The sequence below is a fragment of the Taeniopygia guttata genome, chromosome 7, assembly GCF_048771995.1.
Source record: "Taeniopygia guttata chromosome 7, bTaeGut7.mat, whole genome shotgun sequence".
NCBI lineage: Eukaryota > Metazoa > Chordata > Aves > Passeriformes > Estrildidae > Taeniopygia > Taeniopygia guttata.
In genome coordinates, this window is record NC_133032.1 from 10,033,722 (window position 1) to 10,051,666 (window position 17,945).

General features: G+C 44.7%; 1 protein-coding gene across 2 annotated transcripts in view; it reads right to left on the reverse strand.

Annotated features, from left to right (window-relative positions):
* Positions 1-266: 266 nt before the first annotated feature.
* The window catches only part of MARCHF4 (membrane associated ring-CH-type finger 4), a 103,177-nt gene continuing 85,498 nt past the window's right edge, over positions 267-17,945 (reverse strand). For both annotated transcript variants that reach the window (XM_032749366.3, XM_032749367.3), the window contains one exon: positions 267-8,607. In XM_032749366.3, coding sequence (XP_032605257.2) covers positions 8,246-8,607 — 362 coding nt within the window. In that variant the 3' untranslated portion in view covers positions 267-8,245. The remainder of the gene's footprint in view (positions 8,608-17,945) is intronic.

Genomic DNA, 17,945 nt, shown 5'->3' on the forward strand with positions numbered 1-17,945 from the left:
ATTTTTTGCTGTTTAATGCCATAAACAAATGGTAAGTCAAAGTGCTAATACATTGTGCTAGGCATGCTGAGCCCTGGCCCTTTGTTCAAATCTCCTTACGTGAAGTCTTCTCTGATGTGTAAATAGAAGATAAAAGTTTACTGTGTAAGGTCCTGTGTGAATTGTGACCAGAAAGCGTTTTTATTGTAGCAAACAAATAAGAAAGGAGGTGAATTTCACAATATGTTACAAATGAAGAGAGGAAAGGAAAAGATTACCAAGAGTCATTAATTTTCTTTTTTTATTATGTATATTTTCATTAGAAAACAATCTTGAACACCCAGGAATAGTTTTCTAATAAACGTAAGCTCATGAAGAGCACTTGGAAGTTTCCATTCTGGGTTCAGGAGAATGACGGGACAGTAACACAGTCGACATGGTCATTCCTCTCAGTCAGCCCTTCCCTTGTGGCTGATTTTTCCTTACATTTCTGCCTTCCCTTCCCCGTGCTTCCTGCCCTGGACAAAACCACCCCCTCCCTCCCAAACCCACAGACATCTCTGTAGTAGTCTCAGAGAGTATTTCTGCATGGATGCACCACTGACTCATATCAACCTTCAGTGAACATAGTGATTTCTTGCAGGCTTGAATGAGGATCCCAACAACAGCCCTGGGGGATCCATGCAGAGACACTGCTTCCTCTCCTGGGCAGACCCTGTAGTAGTGAAGGAGGCCTTAGGAGTGACTTCAGAGGGGACTCACATGTAGAGATGCAAAATTTGCCCACTGGGGATGAAGATCCAGAGAAGTGTTCTTGCCATCCCTGTTAGCCACCTCCATTCTTGCACTCAGAGTCTCAGGGGCAAAAGTCCTGAAGGGATTGATGCATAGCTACGGGCTGGTTGTGCTTCTGGAATGAGGAAGAGTTCCTCCCCAGGCCTGGCCTGCATTGCCTACAAAAGGGTTTGTTTATAATGGGGAGCTGATGTAAATGAGCTAAAAACACGAGGGAACAAGGCCGTTTTGATTTGCTGACAAAGATTCTTGCTCTCCTGTGATCAGAACAAGCCTCACCCAGGTTTACCACCATCTAAAATACAAGTGCTTTGTCCTCACTGTGTTTCTGGCTCAGGTACATCATCCACTGTAGTTACCCTGAGGCTAAGAAACAAAAGATTCCCCATGCCATTATCCCACAGCTTGATAGCAGTGAAGGAGATGCTTGAAAGCAGTTGCTCTTCTGGATCAAGAAGTGAAACTCCATGAAAAAGGGTTCTGCTGGCCACATCAGTCTAGAGGGGTGGGAGGAAGGTTTGTGTGTAGCGAGGAGTAGAAGGGCTGTCCAGACTCCCATCTCAGAGATTGCTACCATTTGGTGGCAATGAATCACCTCTTTCCGAAGGAAAGAGAAGATTATGGAGTAGTGAGTGAAAGGGGAGGAGGAATATAACCTCATAAGAACATAGGTACTGAGATCAGCTGGCCAGAGAACATTAATTTTTGTCTCTCTAGCTGGAAAATAAGATCAGGTGGGTCAGTCAGAAGTCTGTTCATCCTTATAAGAAAAAGAACCTCTGTAAAGAGTAGTAGAAAATCTCCCAGGTAAGTGTTGCAGGCTGGATTTAAAAGGAAAACTCTCCTGTGATGAAGACCAAAGAGCAGAGTAGCTCTCATCAACTTGAGCTGTGAAAGGATGAGGCAGGTCACTTGCAGGGGCATGATGAGCATGTGCAATTTTTTTGATTATTAACATCATAGCCTTTATCAGCTGATCAAAGCTACCCAACAGTGACTTGCTAACAACAGGTGGTGATCCTGCTACAGAAGAGTGCAGCTGGAGGCAAACAGCCTGATGCCAGCTCATCCAGATGGGAGCTCTGGTACTCTGGAGAAGGCTCCACTCTGGGAAGTCCACTTGAGCAGACTCAGTCACTGAGAATTTCTTTGAGTGATCAGGGAACTGAATGTCATATCCTAATTCTGTTTGGCAAAGCACATCTTGATGCATAATGTAACATAGAAAGGAGCATCTTCTCTTAGTACTTCTTCTCTACTGTACTTCTTTAAGACTTAGGTATCAAAACACTCCTTTTTAATTTTCTCTTTTTTTTTTTCTTTTTTAAATAAGAAATATGGGAAATTTGGCTTGGAAAAGAATTTCTGTCTGAGTTCTTGTCCCATCTAGAAATCCATCTCTTTTCAAGCAGTTGTGATGGCAGCTGTTTGTGCTTTTGCATCATTGTACTTGTTTAAGGCTCAGATAATTTTGAGGGGTCTTTAGTCTGTTTCCTGCTGCTGGAGCTGAGTGTCTGTTTTCCACATATTTCAGTCTTAATTAAATGCTATACAATAATGAGCATGAACTAAAGATAGGCCAAGAGCGCCTTAAAAGTATTTCCTCTTCTGTCTTCTCTTTGCCTGAAGTCAAACCCTATGTTGCATTTTCCACACAGCAACTCCCTGGATTCTGTCAAGACCTATTAAAAAATCAAGTATTGTTGTATGTTTATTTAGGTTTGTATCTCTTCTTTATGTTTCCAGAATAGCATTTATAAATATATATGTATATGTTTATATATCTATTATCTTGCCATTCCAGTTCTAGAAGAGAAAACATCATTCTTTCATCAAAGGAGAAATTCACCCACTGACCTGGAGGTAATTTGAATAATGAACTAAGATAGTTTTTGATGTTTGTGTAAACAGCACAGAACTGTCAGATTCTGCTCTCCTTTTATCCAACATGATAGATGTGAGATCAAAGACTGCCTGCAGCAAGTGCTGCATGTCAGACTTGCATTATTGAGGGAAATATTCCGAGAGCCACTGGCCCATTGCTGCAAAATGGAGGAAACCAATTGGTGTTTTCACCATATTTCCTTCAGCATGTAAGAAATGGTGAAGGTCAATGCAATAGGCTCCTACATTTGCTTGTCCTCTCAGGATTTGAATGTCATTGTTTATCAATGGAATGAATTTGCCTGTCTGGAAACTCAAAGGATGCAGAAGACTTTAAAACTACTCTGGGAAGAATTCTGTGTGTGTTCATGAAATCTTCAGGGCCAAAGTCTAAGGATGGCAGACAGGATGAGGCATCTGTTGCCTCAGGAATGAGAAGGAGCAGTCACAGGGGAGGTGATGGTGGAGGGGAGATGAGGATACTCAGCCAGTAGTCCCTAAGGCAATTGCACTGCTGACTGTTTTCCTCCAAGTGCTTGACCAACATAAAAGAGGAAAAGGAGCAGCTCTTCTGACCATGCATCCTCACAAGAAGATGGACAGGAATCCTGGTGAATGTACCACAGATTGGAAATGCTAATGGTACAGCCTCATCCTACACTGAAGAGCATTGGTGCTTTGCTTAGTCAAAATAATCTTCTTCTCTTAAGGAAAAGAAAGAGAGGATGCTTGAATGACTGACCACTACAAGTGGACAGAGGATGGTCTTCAGAACTAGAAAGTCTTCAGAAAGGTCCTCCAGCTACAGCCGTTGGCTCTAGTGTTTTACTGCTGCCAGATCAAGGGCTTTGAGAAGAGCCAGGGATCTGGCAGGCATGAGTAGTATTTTCCTGTCTCCATGAGTGAAAACAGGACAGCCAACACTTCTCTTGACTCAAATCTAAGCTGCTGACTTGGGTTGCCCATCCCATCATGGGAAGGTAAAACAAGAACCTCTTCACCACCTTGCTTGGGAAACCAGAACAGGGAGCATACCAGATTTTTCGGAAAAACAGCCCATAGTTTTTTGCATTTTAAATTGGAAATAAAGTGTTAGCTGGGCCTACGGGTTTTGCCAGCATTTGTAGTTTTTTTGTAGCAACCAATTAACAGCCGGCAGTGAGTTTGGCAAAGTAATATATATCAAAGACTTATGGTTACAGAGTTTGACTTACTGATACAGACTCTTAACATCCCCTGTATTCTCCGGTGACTCTTGGGTTAGTGCATGTACTTGACCCCTTGCAGGCACAGAGGAAGAGGGTTTGAACTTGGCAGTGAGTATTTACCAAGAGACAGGACGGCAAGAATGGAAGAGCTGTGGAAGCTGGAGGCCAGCGCTGATGTTTCAGTAGGCAAGAACAGCATTGGCAACTGACACAGAGCAAAACACCTCTGAAGAGCATAACCAGAAAAGCATTACCAGAACGACCTGTCAAAGCTGACAGAAAATCAGGGGTCTCGTAGAAATCACAGGATTGAGCAGGACCATACACACATGATTCCTGATGATGGCTGAACACAGTCCTCCACACTGACCACCCCCAAAAAAATGCTGGAGGACCACAAAGCCCAAGAACTGAGGGGTCTCCACAGTGATAGGACCCAGAATTTTCTCCACTGGGAGAAACAGCTGCCAAACTCTGCAAGCTTTGTTTGTCAGTGGAAGGTGATCTGACAGCTTTGTGACAAAGTATAGGGAACGTCTCTTCAGGGACCCAGCAGACAAGACTAGAAGAAAGACATGGGAAAGAAGAGGTGCCTCTGTAGCATAGCTCTGCCCCATCTCGTCTATCTGCTAGAATCACCCAATATTCAACTTATTTTTCATGTCTTGGGAACGTACTGTCTCCATTTGCACCTTTGAAAGTCCTGCATAGTAGCACAAAGGGGACGGCACAAGGAGATTGTGGGAGATGAGAGAACTGTGCTATGAAAGGAAGAGATCCTCAGTATTTCTGCCATCAAAACTTTGAGCAGGAAAGAAAAAGGGAATTCAAAACCCCAATCCCCATACTAAATTTGCACTTGTTCTCTCAGGCTGGCAGCCTAGAAGTTCGTAAACTCAGAAGTACCATGTTCTGGAGTAAACTCTTCTGAAAATAGTTTCCAGTGGCTTCCCCCAAGCTGCTTTGCTGGTGGCAGCCCTTTGTCTCCTATGCTGGCACATGTATGAAGCTCTTTGAACAAGTTTTGACCTTCCTTTAGCCCCTCTGCCCATCAAGCCAGCTAATGACATGCTTCGTATTGCACAGAACACATACAATTGACAAGTTCATAGTGTTGTTTAAATATTAAACAGTCTAGACAGGCTTTTGAGTCTTATGCCACTGTGAAAAGGCTCAGACCATGCCCATCTCTGAAACTGGGCTGCGGGATCATTTGCACAGTAAGACAGACAATAAGACTTGTATACATTGCCATGCAACAGAATAGACCCCAAACCGCCAGCCCTAAGTGGAAAGTTTATTTCTAAGCACAATATATGGAAAAAACAAACCAACAAACCCCACAGATATAGAAAACGTTGTAGCAAATCCCTGGTCAAGTAGGACTTCATGTCTGTCACTATCCTGCACCTCACAGCCGCTTAAAATGTCATGCAATGGAGGAGAGGGCACTCGGCGACGGCCTCCGCTTCGGATCGAGGAGGGTCTCCAAGCAGGAGAAGGCCGATGGGACTCCCGCTGTGATTCGGACTGTAACCAGCAAAAGGGCAGCGCTGCTCACCCCCACCACACACCTCGTCACTACCGGTGGTAGACTTAGCACTTCAACAGGCTTTACCAACGTGGATTCTCACAACACCCCTGTGAGGTAGGTACGTATTGTTATTCCCCCTTTGCGTGGAGGGGGGACTGAGCCAAACAGCCCAAGGCTACAGAGTCAGTGGCAGAGCTGGAGTGAGAGTATGCAGAGTCCTGTGTGCTCAGAGTACACCACTCTTTCACAGCAAGTTGTGCTTCTGACCTCGTAACATTTTATCTGTTAGCCAAATTAAAGGAATTTGACTTCTCCATATTAAATGAGTGGAGGGCAGGGAGGGAAACGACATCATGGGTGACAGCTGTCCCTTCATCTGTGTATGCTTCCCCCTTCCCAAAAACACTATAATTACTCATCTCTTGGAAAGAGGACAGCTTCCAGAACAGGCATAGGGGTGAGAGGCTGCTGTGTTTGCTTGCTTTGGCCAGGTTTCTCTCTACTGAAGCAGTTCTTCCAGAGATCATTGCAACACCTTCCTTCTGGGGGATAGCTACTTTCAGAAATTATTGGAACTGCCCCTTCCCTCTCGCTCTGCCCACTACCATCTCTTTTGTCCCCTCTGCCAAAAGCACTCTTTGGTAGATAGTAAATCTGGTCAGACAAAGGTACAGCGGCCTCAGAAACCATGCTGTTTCACACTCATCCTCAGTAAGCTGGCTTTCTCGGACAGTGTTCCACCTCCCACATTCTCTGCCAGAGAAGTAAGTACCTGTGCCGTTATATTCTGATATTTAAAGGGACACTGTCAAGTAATCGAGGTGAAAAATATGACCTTGCCTTAAGCTGCTAACCTCCATCCTCAACGCTGCAGGATGGCTGCCATGTTCAAACACAGAGGCTGAAGTTTGCCACCTTCTCCAGTCCAGAAACACCTGACCTGTGACAGCCTGGCTGCCAAAGGAGCCCATGTTTGCCCTGTCTCCACAGAAGGTGTGAGAGGTGCTCCTATGTTGATGGAGCGCAGCTGCATTCAGCCATCGTGCAACGTTGTTTGGCACTGTTGCTAAATGGATGCAGTTTGGCTAAAGACATTATCTTGATTTTGGAGGGAGCTAGGTTCAGGCTTGAATACTATGGGGTCATTGTTTTGTGACAGCTGAGCATTTGCTCCTAAAAATCCTAGCTAATCTCCGTATTTCTAGGGTTCCTGCTCTTATGCTTCCTCTGTGGCAGCTGAAAAATAACTCAACCCCATAGAGTTGGGACATACCCTCCATAGAATGAGGACAGTCAGCAGGAAATCATAAATATGGATTTCCTCCTGTCGCAGAAGAGAGGTGAGGAGAAGGACAGGGATGGTGAAAGGAATGGGGTGAGTGGAGAGAACCATACATGCCCAAATGGAAAAGGACAAAACCAATAGGGAAAGAAATTTTATTTTCAAGCTTGTAAGAGAATATTACAAACAATGGAAGAGTAAAAAAAGCCCAAACCCTAAAAACTATTTAAAAAGTACTTGACAGTGTCCCTTTAATATCCACAAATGATTCAGCCATTGTGCATTGAAAGAGAATGTTCCTGAAGAGCAACCGATACCTCCGAGGATATATCCCAGAGAAGGAGACTTATTAGAAGTGCTACACAGTCAGTCAGCAACTGTGCTCCCTCTTCAGACTAACTCTCTTTTGGATGATTGAATGGAATAGACTCTGTAATAAACTAACAGACTGGATGTGAAAGGATCAGCCTACAAGACTGAGTGAGACTGTTGCAAATTGAGCAGCAGAGATACAGACATCAAAAAAAAAAGGTACATCTCTAATGCATGAGTGTCTGAATCAGCAAGGGAGCAGAAACCCACCAAAGGTGGGTCAGCTTCTTGTGATTAGAGTAAAATGGAAGGAAATTAACCTGGAATGTCTGCATGGAAAGTGATGCGTGTGGGTGGCAAGGTCTGGATGCTGGATTTGGGGTTATGAAGGCATGAATCACACCAGTACTTGTGCTTGAAACACCTGCGGAACGTTTGTACAAAATTTGCCAAAAATGCCTATACGTCAAATAAAGGTTATGGAGCACCCTCCCCCCTCCCAGTTCTACCCTCACAAACCCCTTGTCAGGAACATTATGAAAAAAAACAGGCTTCTTGGTGAAATTTGGGTATGCCTGGATTTTGTTAAGATTTTCTTAGTGAGATGATTCAATCCGTCTTCTGTAAATCAATACGGAAAAATCCCCAGCCATTTCACTTCAGGTACCCCACGGTAAATCAAACAAGGCTCCAGTGACTCATGAAACAAAACAACTCATAGCCCTGGTTAATTGGAGTCTGGAAAATAAAACTACTCCAAATATTTCATTCCCTTCCATGTTTTTATAAATCTCACACTACGTGTGTGTTTGTGTGCGGGTGCGTGTGTGTACGGGGCTGTGCACAGAGCGTTACCTATTCCAGGTAATAGGATTTGTAAGACATGCTAAACCATCTGTTCCTCTGCTTCCCCAGAACTCTGCCTACTCAGTTTGTAGTCTGTATTGCACTTGTTTTGTTGGTTTTTTTGTGATTTGTGTTGTTATTTTTTTTCTTTTTTTTTTTTTTTTTTTTTTTTAAACAGGCTGGAAAACATTAACCTCTTTAGCATGAGTGTGCAGCTCTCCCTCCACCTGCTTTTTTCCTTAGCTGGCCAGGTGCCGCCTCTTATATCTTGTGCAGTTACTGAAAGAAGAAAAGAAAAAAAGAAAAAAGAAAAGGAAAGAGAAAGAAAAAGGCACACCATGCTCCTCTGCTTTATGAGTTCTTTGTCTCCTCCACTTCGTGTTAAGGCCTCCTGAATTCCTCTGCTCAGACCGTCGTGACCCTCATGACGAGCTCTCTGTTACTACTAGACTGACTCCTCTGTTCGTGAGGCCTCAGGTGGCTGAGTATATGCAGGATGGTATAAGCACAGTGGTGGTCAGAGAGGGTGCCTGTGGCATGGCCGGCAGCCCGTGCCCCGCTGTCGGCTGGAGCGGAGTTAGTGGCTGTACCACCAGTGGAGGACGAGTGGGTGGTTTGGGAGGAGGGGCGCTGATTTGTCCTGGTCCCTGTTTTTTGCTCCTCCATGTCCTTTGTTTTGTCATAGTTCAGCACTTTCCACTGCTGATTGACCGCCTGCCACCGTTTAAAAATCCGGTAAACCGAGGGCCCTTCGTGTATTATTAGACCTGGAGGGAAGGGGGAAAGAAATAAACATAAAACACAAACAAAACTTTAGAAAGAGCCATAAACCTTCCCCAGCATTTCCCCCCAGTTAGCTGGTTAAACTCCGCTCTCCAGCCAGTGCATTCTTAATGATAAATCCTGTATTTTAATTACTGACAGGCACAGCAATGGTGCTCCTCCGCTGCAGGATCCCTCTTTATCCTGAATTAAAGGGATTACAGTTTTATCTCAGCCATCGATAAATGGATCGTAAATGGAGCCCAGTGAGTTATGCTCTTACAGCAAAAGAGTATCTGTTTACCAACAAATGCCCAAGGTTTCTCTCTCACTGGGCTAATTTTGCATGCTGCATAGGCATGATTCACTGGGCTCAAGCCTGCGTTCAGAGGGGGTGTAACTGCAGCTGACATGTCAGTGACGGCTGCTGCACCAGCGCCGTGTGTGTGCACAGCCCGTGTCTCTCCCCACACACACAGCAGCAGAGCAGACACACCTGTGGAGGCCACAGGCAGCAACTGAGCAGAAAAAGAGATCTGTCTGTACCTGTATGTGGTTTGTTATACCAAGACAAAGTTTTGCTCATCTGCAGAGCAGGTACCTCATCGAACGTCACTCCCTCCTTTGAGAGGGAGCTCAGCACGCCTGACAGAAAGGGCAGAGAGGCTCCCAGTGTGTGCAGAGCGTGCAGGCAGTGCCTGTGTCCTGCTGCCCACCTGCAGGCACAGGACTGATGTCTGAGGACAGCTCTGGGCTGTAGCACATGGCACTGGTAATGGTTTCTGTGTCCGTAAGAGAAGGAGCAGCTCAGGTCCCTCAGCAGCCCAGCAGTTATCGCATTTCCCAGCTGTCTCCATCATCCTTCCCACCCTTGCATGAGGACTAAGGAATTAAATCATTTTAGTTGCTTGGATGATGGCAATACTTGAGTATTAAGCTCTGCTATTATCATTGAAGTTGCAGACTCTGGCTAGACCCTGTGGAAGCACTAGGTCTGGCAGTGGCTGCAACACAAGTCTTCTCCACTGAGGCTGGAGGAAGCTGCAACATCTCCTGCAGATGGGCTTACCTGGCACACTGTAATGTATCTCACAAGCTTTGCTAGAAAATGGGATTTATGTGGAATGAGGGGAGTCTGAGTGCCCCTGCTTTGCAGCCATCTGTCTCTTAGGAAAGTGCCTTTGTGTCCCAGGTAACTGAAGCCAGACCAGCAAGCAGGACTGGGTGAGTTAGCACATGGAAGGCTTCATTGTCCTTAACGATGAAGGATTCACCATTGTGGGTCAGGACTGAGATTATCAAAAACCTTTCTGAGAAGAGTAGCTCTCTTTCCTTCCTCTTGCAAACAAAAATACATGAATAAGACTCACAAGAATCAAACTCATGCCTAAACAAAGGGGCTGTCTTGACCAACAACGTGTAGAGAGATGATGGGCACCACAGAATAAAATGTTTTACAGCTATTCCTGATTAATCAAATGCTACAACTTTACCCACCACCTACCTTTTCCAGAGAGTTCTAGTTTTTGATGACAGATAATTACTGGAGACAAACTGTGCCACATCAGACCCCAAAATACCTGAAGGTCATCTTACCCTTAGGGCTGATCTCCCCATTACTCACTGATGGGATGCAGCCACTTGATTTCTTAGGATCAGCGTCTGATATTAGAGAGTTTAAATCACTGCTTCAGTACAGATTGAGATTCCAGTCTCCATGGTTCTAAGCATAACTAGGAGCCCTGCTGACTTGATCCCAGATTAGGTTCAGGGGGACTCACATTCATTGAGATGGGTGCTGAGCCTGCTCACTGGCTGTAGAAGTAACTCCATTGGATAGCTTGTATGCAGATCTGACTGTTTTGGGATAGGGAATGGTGGAGGGCACAGTATGAGAGAGCTCTACCCTCTGGTTCCCAGAGGCCACTGAGATTGCACAGCTGTAACCCTGCAGTGCTCCTGACTTTTTATAACTAAAACCTGTGATGTCATCATAGAAAATGCGGGTTTTCCCTCCTGCTTTGAAACATGGTTGAGAATTCTGACGTGGTCTGATCAAAGCATCAACTATAACAAGCAGGACTTAGGGAAAGCCTGCAGATCCAGCCAAGGAGATAGAGCTTTGAAGCATGCCTGAAGTGGATCAGCCCACGACAAGGGACATTAGACATACATTTAAATGAGCTGTCTGATCGGTAATGAATGAAATTCCACTCTGATCAGTGTTTCTCAGTGTTTCTCAGAGACCACTCTAAGCCTGGGATAAAAGAGCCAAAATCAAATGTTTTCTCTTTGGCTGTAGAACATTCTCCATAGAATCAAATCCATTCTACAAAGTATTAAACACCGAGCCACAACTGTAAATCTATTCTTAATTACCTTATCACAAATATTTAATGTGCAGCCTGATTCAAGAGGGCTGTTTATAAAATTCTTGTTTGTTTGCCTTCTAATTATAAATGTTTATGATCTTATGCAATTAACTGTGTGATGCTGATGGATGGGTTGCTGAATCAATTGAGCAGCTGTTTTCTTAGATAGTTTTGGTTTCCAAATATTTATAAAAGTACAAAATAACCTCTTTTCATCTGTATTTACTGGGCTCTAAATTACTTATCGATTTCCCAGTGTCAAGCTCAGGAAGCTGTAAAATTAAGAAGGAACCAAGTGGAGGGGTGGGCATGGAAGTGGAAGTAACAGTGATTCGTTTACAAGAGGAAGTGCCAAGAGTAAGCAAGAGTCTATCAGTTAATATCAAGCTGCAGGATGCTTAATGCTCTCATTGAAACAAATCTTCTCTGCCTCAGGTAAATTAGGATTGGAATTCTTACATTCAGCTCCGTGCATCCCTTAACAAGAGCACCCCTCCCCTCAAGAATCATTCTTGTTGACAGAGGTGAAATATTCAATATAAAGGCCAGAATTGAGTGGGAAGTCCTTTAGGAAGGACTGTATTCAACTTGAGGTGCCCATTTAGAAGCAGTTATCTCATAAGCCAAATCCTCTGTGTGTGTAAGGTTGCAGGCTGGTGTGATTCTCTCTTTATGCAGTCCTCAACACAGAAATGTCTATAGCAGAGTTTCAGATGGATTCTGGGAGCATCCTGGTCCTTGTCTACTACTCCCCATTTTCTCTCACCCTCTTCTGCTTCCCAAAATCTGTTCTCAGTGGATCCTTTGTGAAAACCATCATCTTCAGAAGGAAAATTTCTACGAGTTGTACACCAAACTTGTTGGTCCAGATTGTTGCCTGCTTCACAAAATCCCCAGTTTGTAGTGCCGATGAAGTGAAACTCCCATGGAATGTGGGCACTCATGTGCTGCTCTCATTTCCATTTTCTCATGTAGAGACCTGGCTGGAGCAGCATTGGATGAAATTCCTTGATTTGAAAATTGTTGAAAGCTGGATTCTCTTGGGATTAGATGACACAGAGTGTCATTGCATAAGTGGGCTTGCAAGAAAAGTGACCAAGAGAAAGGCCCTCAGCCCAAGGGCCAGAAGGAATGCTGGAAGAACAGTGGCGGATGTAACAAGGGAATTGTGTTTGTGTCTCTGGATGGGGAAGCAGGGAGCAATTGCTGTACCACCATCCTGTCAGATTAACCCAGGAGGTTGTGAACCTTCAATTTAAAGCAACTTTGGAGCAGCAGTTTCCCAGAAATGACATTCAGTGAATTCCTGAATATGGTCAGCCTCTGCCACCAAGTGATGTTTTTCCCCAGAACTTTCAGCCTCTAATTAACCTTCCTCTTATTCCAACACTTGCCATGTATTTTCTTGAAAGAAACAAGTAAAATTTTTGGGGCAGGAACTGTTTCACCTGTTTGCCAGCAAAGAAAACCACCAAAACAGGGCTTCTGCTGACAGTGGGTGGCACATCATCCCTGCACTGACACTCATATTATCTACAGGAGGAAAAATCACAGTCCATTCCAGACAGTTACCTTCTCAAAAACACCCTGTCCTGTCACCTCTTGTTTCCACTTTCAGCAGGACTTTGCCTTTTTGTTTTCCTTTTCAAATGTGATTTCATCTCAGCCAGACAGCTGCCATGCCTCAGCCTGTTTCTGTTGCTTTCATTATTGGGTGTCAGGGGAAGATTATGGCAGCTGTGATCAAAGCCTAATGTTTGCCTCCACAGCAGTTATGACTCAGGCCAAGGTAAACCAAGCTTTCTGGGAAATAACACTTTATTTGCTAGGCTTTCTCTCTATTGACATCATTGCATACACAAACCCTTCCCTCCCTTTCTGTGACTTCTTTAATCTTTTGTGACAATCTCAAATTTCTGCATTTTTGTTTCCAAAGCTCCACCAGCTCAGCCCTCACTAATCTTTTTGCCTTAATCTTATTTGCTCCATCCTTAGTCGCCTTTTATCTTGACCTAAGAACAGGAAAGTGGCTGATGATAAATCAGAAAAAGAGAGGCAGAAGGATCTATTCCTGGAAATATAGACTTGGAAAGGGGTACATAGCATCTGGCATTCCTCACCATTGTGCCCAGGTCAGTTCCAGCTGAATATGACAAATTCTCTGAACAGCCTAGCATACTTAGATGCTCCTGTGGCTGATACCCAAGGCTGCAGAGCTGTGCTCTTGAGGAAATGGGGAAAGAGGGTGAACCAAGGAGCAGGGAGAGGTAGTTTTGTAATTGAAAACAATGTCATGGCATCAAAGCAACTCTGCACTTGGGCTGATTTGGAGGAGAGTTGTGAACCTTTGAGCTGACTAGGCTGGGAATGAGGTAATGTCCTTCTTCTCCTCAATCCTGTTAATCATCTACAGAACCTCTTCATTTCATCCCCCTTTTTCTGCAGCTGAACTCCCCAGCAGGGTGTAGTCCCAGACCAGAGAGGTGCAGAATCAGCACTGTAACACCATACCCACCTTTTGATTCCCCAATGAAATAAACTGGTATGTCACTGTCTTCAGCAGTGTGACTGGTCCAGCTTGCATTTGGGATTCTGATTTCTCATTCCTAAGGGTAATGCTTTGCACTTCTCTTTATTCAATTACATCTTGTTGATTCCACCAATTTGCCAAGATAATTTCAAATTTCAAATGCTGATCTGATCCTCCAAAGTGCTTGCAGCCTTTCCAAGCTTGGTGTCATCTGTGTATTTTATAACAGCATACCCTATTTAATTATCTAAGTCACTAATAAAAATATTGAAGAGTGTAGAGTCCAAAAGATTCTCTACTTGAAATGTGTTTCCAGTTTACAGCACACCACTGACAACTGCTGAGAAAGCAGTTTCTCCATTGGCTGTACACCTGCATTATAGTTATTTAATCTAGAACATGCTTCTCTGGGAGGAGAGTCCAAAGGCAAAGCACCAAGAGCATCGCCCAAGCCACAGCATATTAAATTAACAGCTTCCTCCTTAGCCACTTTGCAATTACCTTTCCAAATTACATCTGGTTATACTCCTGTGCTCACCAATTGGTTAGCTAAAAAATATTCAGTATCTTTCTATGAATCAGTTAAGCTGATTTGCCCTTCATTTCCTCAGTGCCTACCTTCATTATCTGATAGAGATTATATTTAAAGTTAGGTACTCTGCTTGCATTTCCCCAGCTGCCTGGCACCTCCTGCATCCTCCTCAAGTTCCTGATGGTGAAATACTCAACAGGGTCAACCACTGTTCCTGCAGCTGCCTCTGAAGTTCATTAGGACATGCTGACAAGGACAGAACTAACTCATTTGAATGTTTTTGAGGCTCTTCTTTTCTGATTCTGCCCTGGGCTCCATTCTCCTCATTATTTTAGTTAAGTTTTGAGGACTGAAACAAAGGCAACATTTAAATATTTGGGCCTTTGTTATCACATACTATTTGAGCTCTTAGACTTGCCCTGTTCTTCCTCACTTATGCGTATGGACACAGTTCTTTTTGCCTTTTGAATCTCTGGATGGTCATCTTGGGGCTCAACTCTGACAGCTCCCCATGCCTGCAGGATTTCTAGAGAATTTTCATTAGTTGAAGGTTATTCTTTCTGCCTTTTGTGTGATTGCAGCTTCTGATTTAGGGTCCTCAAAGAGTTCCTGATGCAGCCTCTGTGCTCTCTTCCCACGCTTCTGAGCTTCCCCCTGCACAGGCACAGTTTGCTGCTTTGCCTTTAGTATCATCCCTTTTGGCAGCTGTGAGCTGTTCACAGCTCTTTTATCCTTCAGATTCTGTTCCCAGGAGACACTCACTGCTCTGCTCCCCTGGGGCTGCTGCCGCTGCTTTTCTGGAGTCCATTATCCTCACATCTTACTTTTCTTCAGCTCTGGAATGCTTTCATTAAACACTTGTTTCCCATACAAACTACTGATACACTCAAATTTTCGGGGAGCCTTTGCTTTCTGGGGAAATCGAATAGGAAGTATGGATTCCTTTATAACTGTCGTCTCCACTCTCCAAAATATAATTTTGTCCCAAGAATGTTTCGAGAGCTGAACAGTCTACCCTGCATACAGGAGTAGTTCATACTGGTTAGCCTGGAACATGTGGTGCTATCTTTTAGACATTTCTGGAAGCTGCAAGACACTGGACCAGTGATCAGGATTTCTCTAATCCACAAGACTTTTAGCAAAGGTCTGCTCTGAATAATGCTGGAACTGTACTAGGTGGGTGTGCAAACTTAGCAATTTCCAGCATTGAGTGAGATAAAGTATAAATTGAAAATGTATTCATAATGATTAGAGCTCAAGTGAATGCTTAACATATGGAAAAATAATTAGCTGATTATAATCAGGCATTTTCTTATCAATCATTCTCAATTCATATTTTTTCTAATGTTTTAAGAACTGATTATGTATGAATCTGAACTGTGTTTTGGCTCAGCAGGACTGGGATGTCTGCATGGCTGGACTCCCTTGAGTGCTGTTATCACTGGATGACATGGCCATCATGGATCCCATGGACCTGGAGAAGACAAAACCCTCCTTCTTCTGCCAAGTGCGTTCACTGTAGTGAGGTTTCACTGCCACACAGCTTTCCCAGCACTGGGATGCCATGCTTGGATCTCCTGGGCTACAGGGCCATGACTCCAGCAAAACTGAAATTGAGTCCCTCAGAGATTGGTACCTCCATGGCCAGGGAAGAGCTCCCACCAGTGTAAAGAAGCTGTTCCCAGTCTCGAGGAAGTGTTTTATGGAAGTTTGGACTCTTCCATTTTGGGTCACTACAGCAAAAACAAGCTGACCCATAACCTTCAACTGCTGACTAACCAGAAACCCTTGTGTTTATTACAGCCCATTTCTCCTTGTTCAAAGGCAGCTGTGCCTCAGAGCTTCCTCAGCTCCTGGTGGGTGAGGACCACTCCCACCCACGTGCAGTGAGAGCCCTTCTCCTTCCCTGCTTCCTCCGCTCCATCTGGCAGAGCCATGGGAGCAGCAGATCCCATCTGGGCAGGTCATTGTGCTGCATCCCAAGCTCTCTGCAGCCCTTAACACCCAGCCCCAGAGTCAGCAAGAGCCCAGCCAGGTGGGACATGGCTCCAGCGTGCTGGCACCTCAGGGAGTCCCCACAGCTGCTGCTCCACCAGGTGGGTGATGCTGGGGCAGAGTGTGGGGGGCTGGGGAGAGGAGGCAGCTCTTCCATTACTGCTGGAGTGCCTGGCGTGGCAGCTGGCAGCATCCCTCCCCCAAGAAGCGCTGTGATTTTGCAGGATGAGGCTGAGATACATGGCAAGAAACAATTTCCAGGCTGTGACACTGCAGCATGTCATGAGTTCAAGTATGCAGCAATGATTCCTGTGTGCACAGGATGCCACAGGTTCCTCTTGGAAGTGGGAGCTGTCCACCCCACAGACATGGCATTTGTAGCTGTGGGAGGAGGAAAGCTTTATCCAGCAGGATGAATTGAGTTGACAGGTAGGACTGCCTGTCATGGGGTTTGTGGAGCTCATGGGAGCTGGGGGCTGGGTGTTGCAGGAGCATTTGGGGAGCTTTTATGGCTGTAAAGTAATGCATCTTCTCTGTGAGGTGCTGCCTCCATCCCAGGGCAGCCCTGCTCAACCATGTTCTCCACAGCACCTGGGCTGGGCCCTGTAGGACCAAGCTGGTAAAACCCAACATGAGGAAACACCAGCAAATTAAGGAGCTGAGAAGAGGTGTCCAATGGAAACAAAATTTCATTTGTTCAGCACTCCCACATGGTTTGTTTGCAATGGGAAAATAACACAAGCTATCCTGAAGAGATGTGAAGATGAGCTGGGTTGACCCCTGGAGTTGCACACAGCAACGCCATGGCCTTGGAGATGCCACAGTACTTCTAGCTCTAAACATGCAAACTACCAACCACCACAACTTCTTCCTCTTGCACTGCCCAGACCAGTGCTTTTATATCCCTTGACTCAAAACAGTGATAAAAAACACCCAAAAGCAAAACAAGAAATAACAGTGAAAATAGGTAAAATGAAACCCAAATAAATTCTTGCTCAGGCAGTAGATAAAAGCATAAACGAAAGTACTCCTATAAACTCAGCTGGCTGTGGACAGCTACAGCAAAGTGAATGTTGTGCCCTAAAGGGCCCTTGTACTCCTGTAGTGTTTAACTCACAGGGCATGATAAAGCAGAGGATTAAAGGGCAGTCTGTAGTTATGCAGGTAGCAATAAATGAGACTCTTCTTAGAAAAAGCAACTAAATAAATAGAGATGGGAGCTCCACCAACAGAACAACTCCTTGCTTCTGAATCATGCCTCTCCAGCACCATTCCCCACTTGTATGTCCATCCATAACTGTGCCAGAACAGGACGGATGCGGCTTGGATGCAGTACTCATATACCCTCTTGCTGTCCTAAAGTTTTCCCTCCTTGCTTTGTAGCTAGGACTGGGTAGATCCTCTTGGGACCTTTTTTTTTTTTCTTAATTTAAAATGGAAATAACAGCAACGTCCCACATCTTGAAAAGGCTTTGTTCAAGAGGTGAAAGACACTCATTGTGTGCATGACAGATACTGCCTGGTCTTTAAAAGAAGGGAGCAAATAATAATTTCAAGCTAGGTTGAACAGAGCACTGATCTCTAGGTGATTTTATGGGTCTTTTCTACCTTCAGATTTTCAGGCGTTCCCTACAGAAGTCCATGGAGTTGAATACTTATGGTGAGGAGAGAAGAAACACGTGACGTCCACTTCATTCTGTTTGCATGATGGAAATCGTTCCTCCAGGTCTGGGTCCTGAACCTTCCTATGCCACAGCTAATATTACTCTGACTAAAGCACTGTGCAATCATGCTGATCCTCAGACATTCCAGGGACATTCCTTTAAAAGGAAAGCTGGACAACACCACTGTGTTGTGCAGGGCTTCGGAATCTGCCTTCACACTTGATTGGAGTGAGATGGAAAAGTCACATTG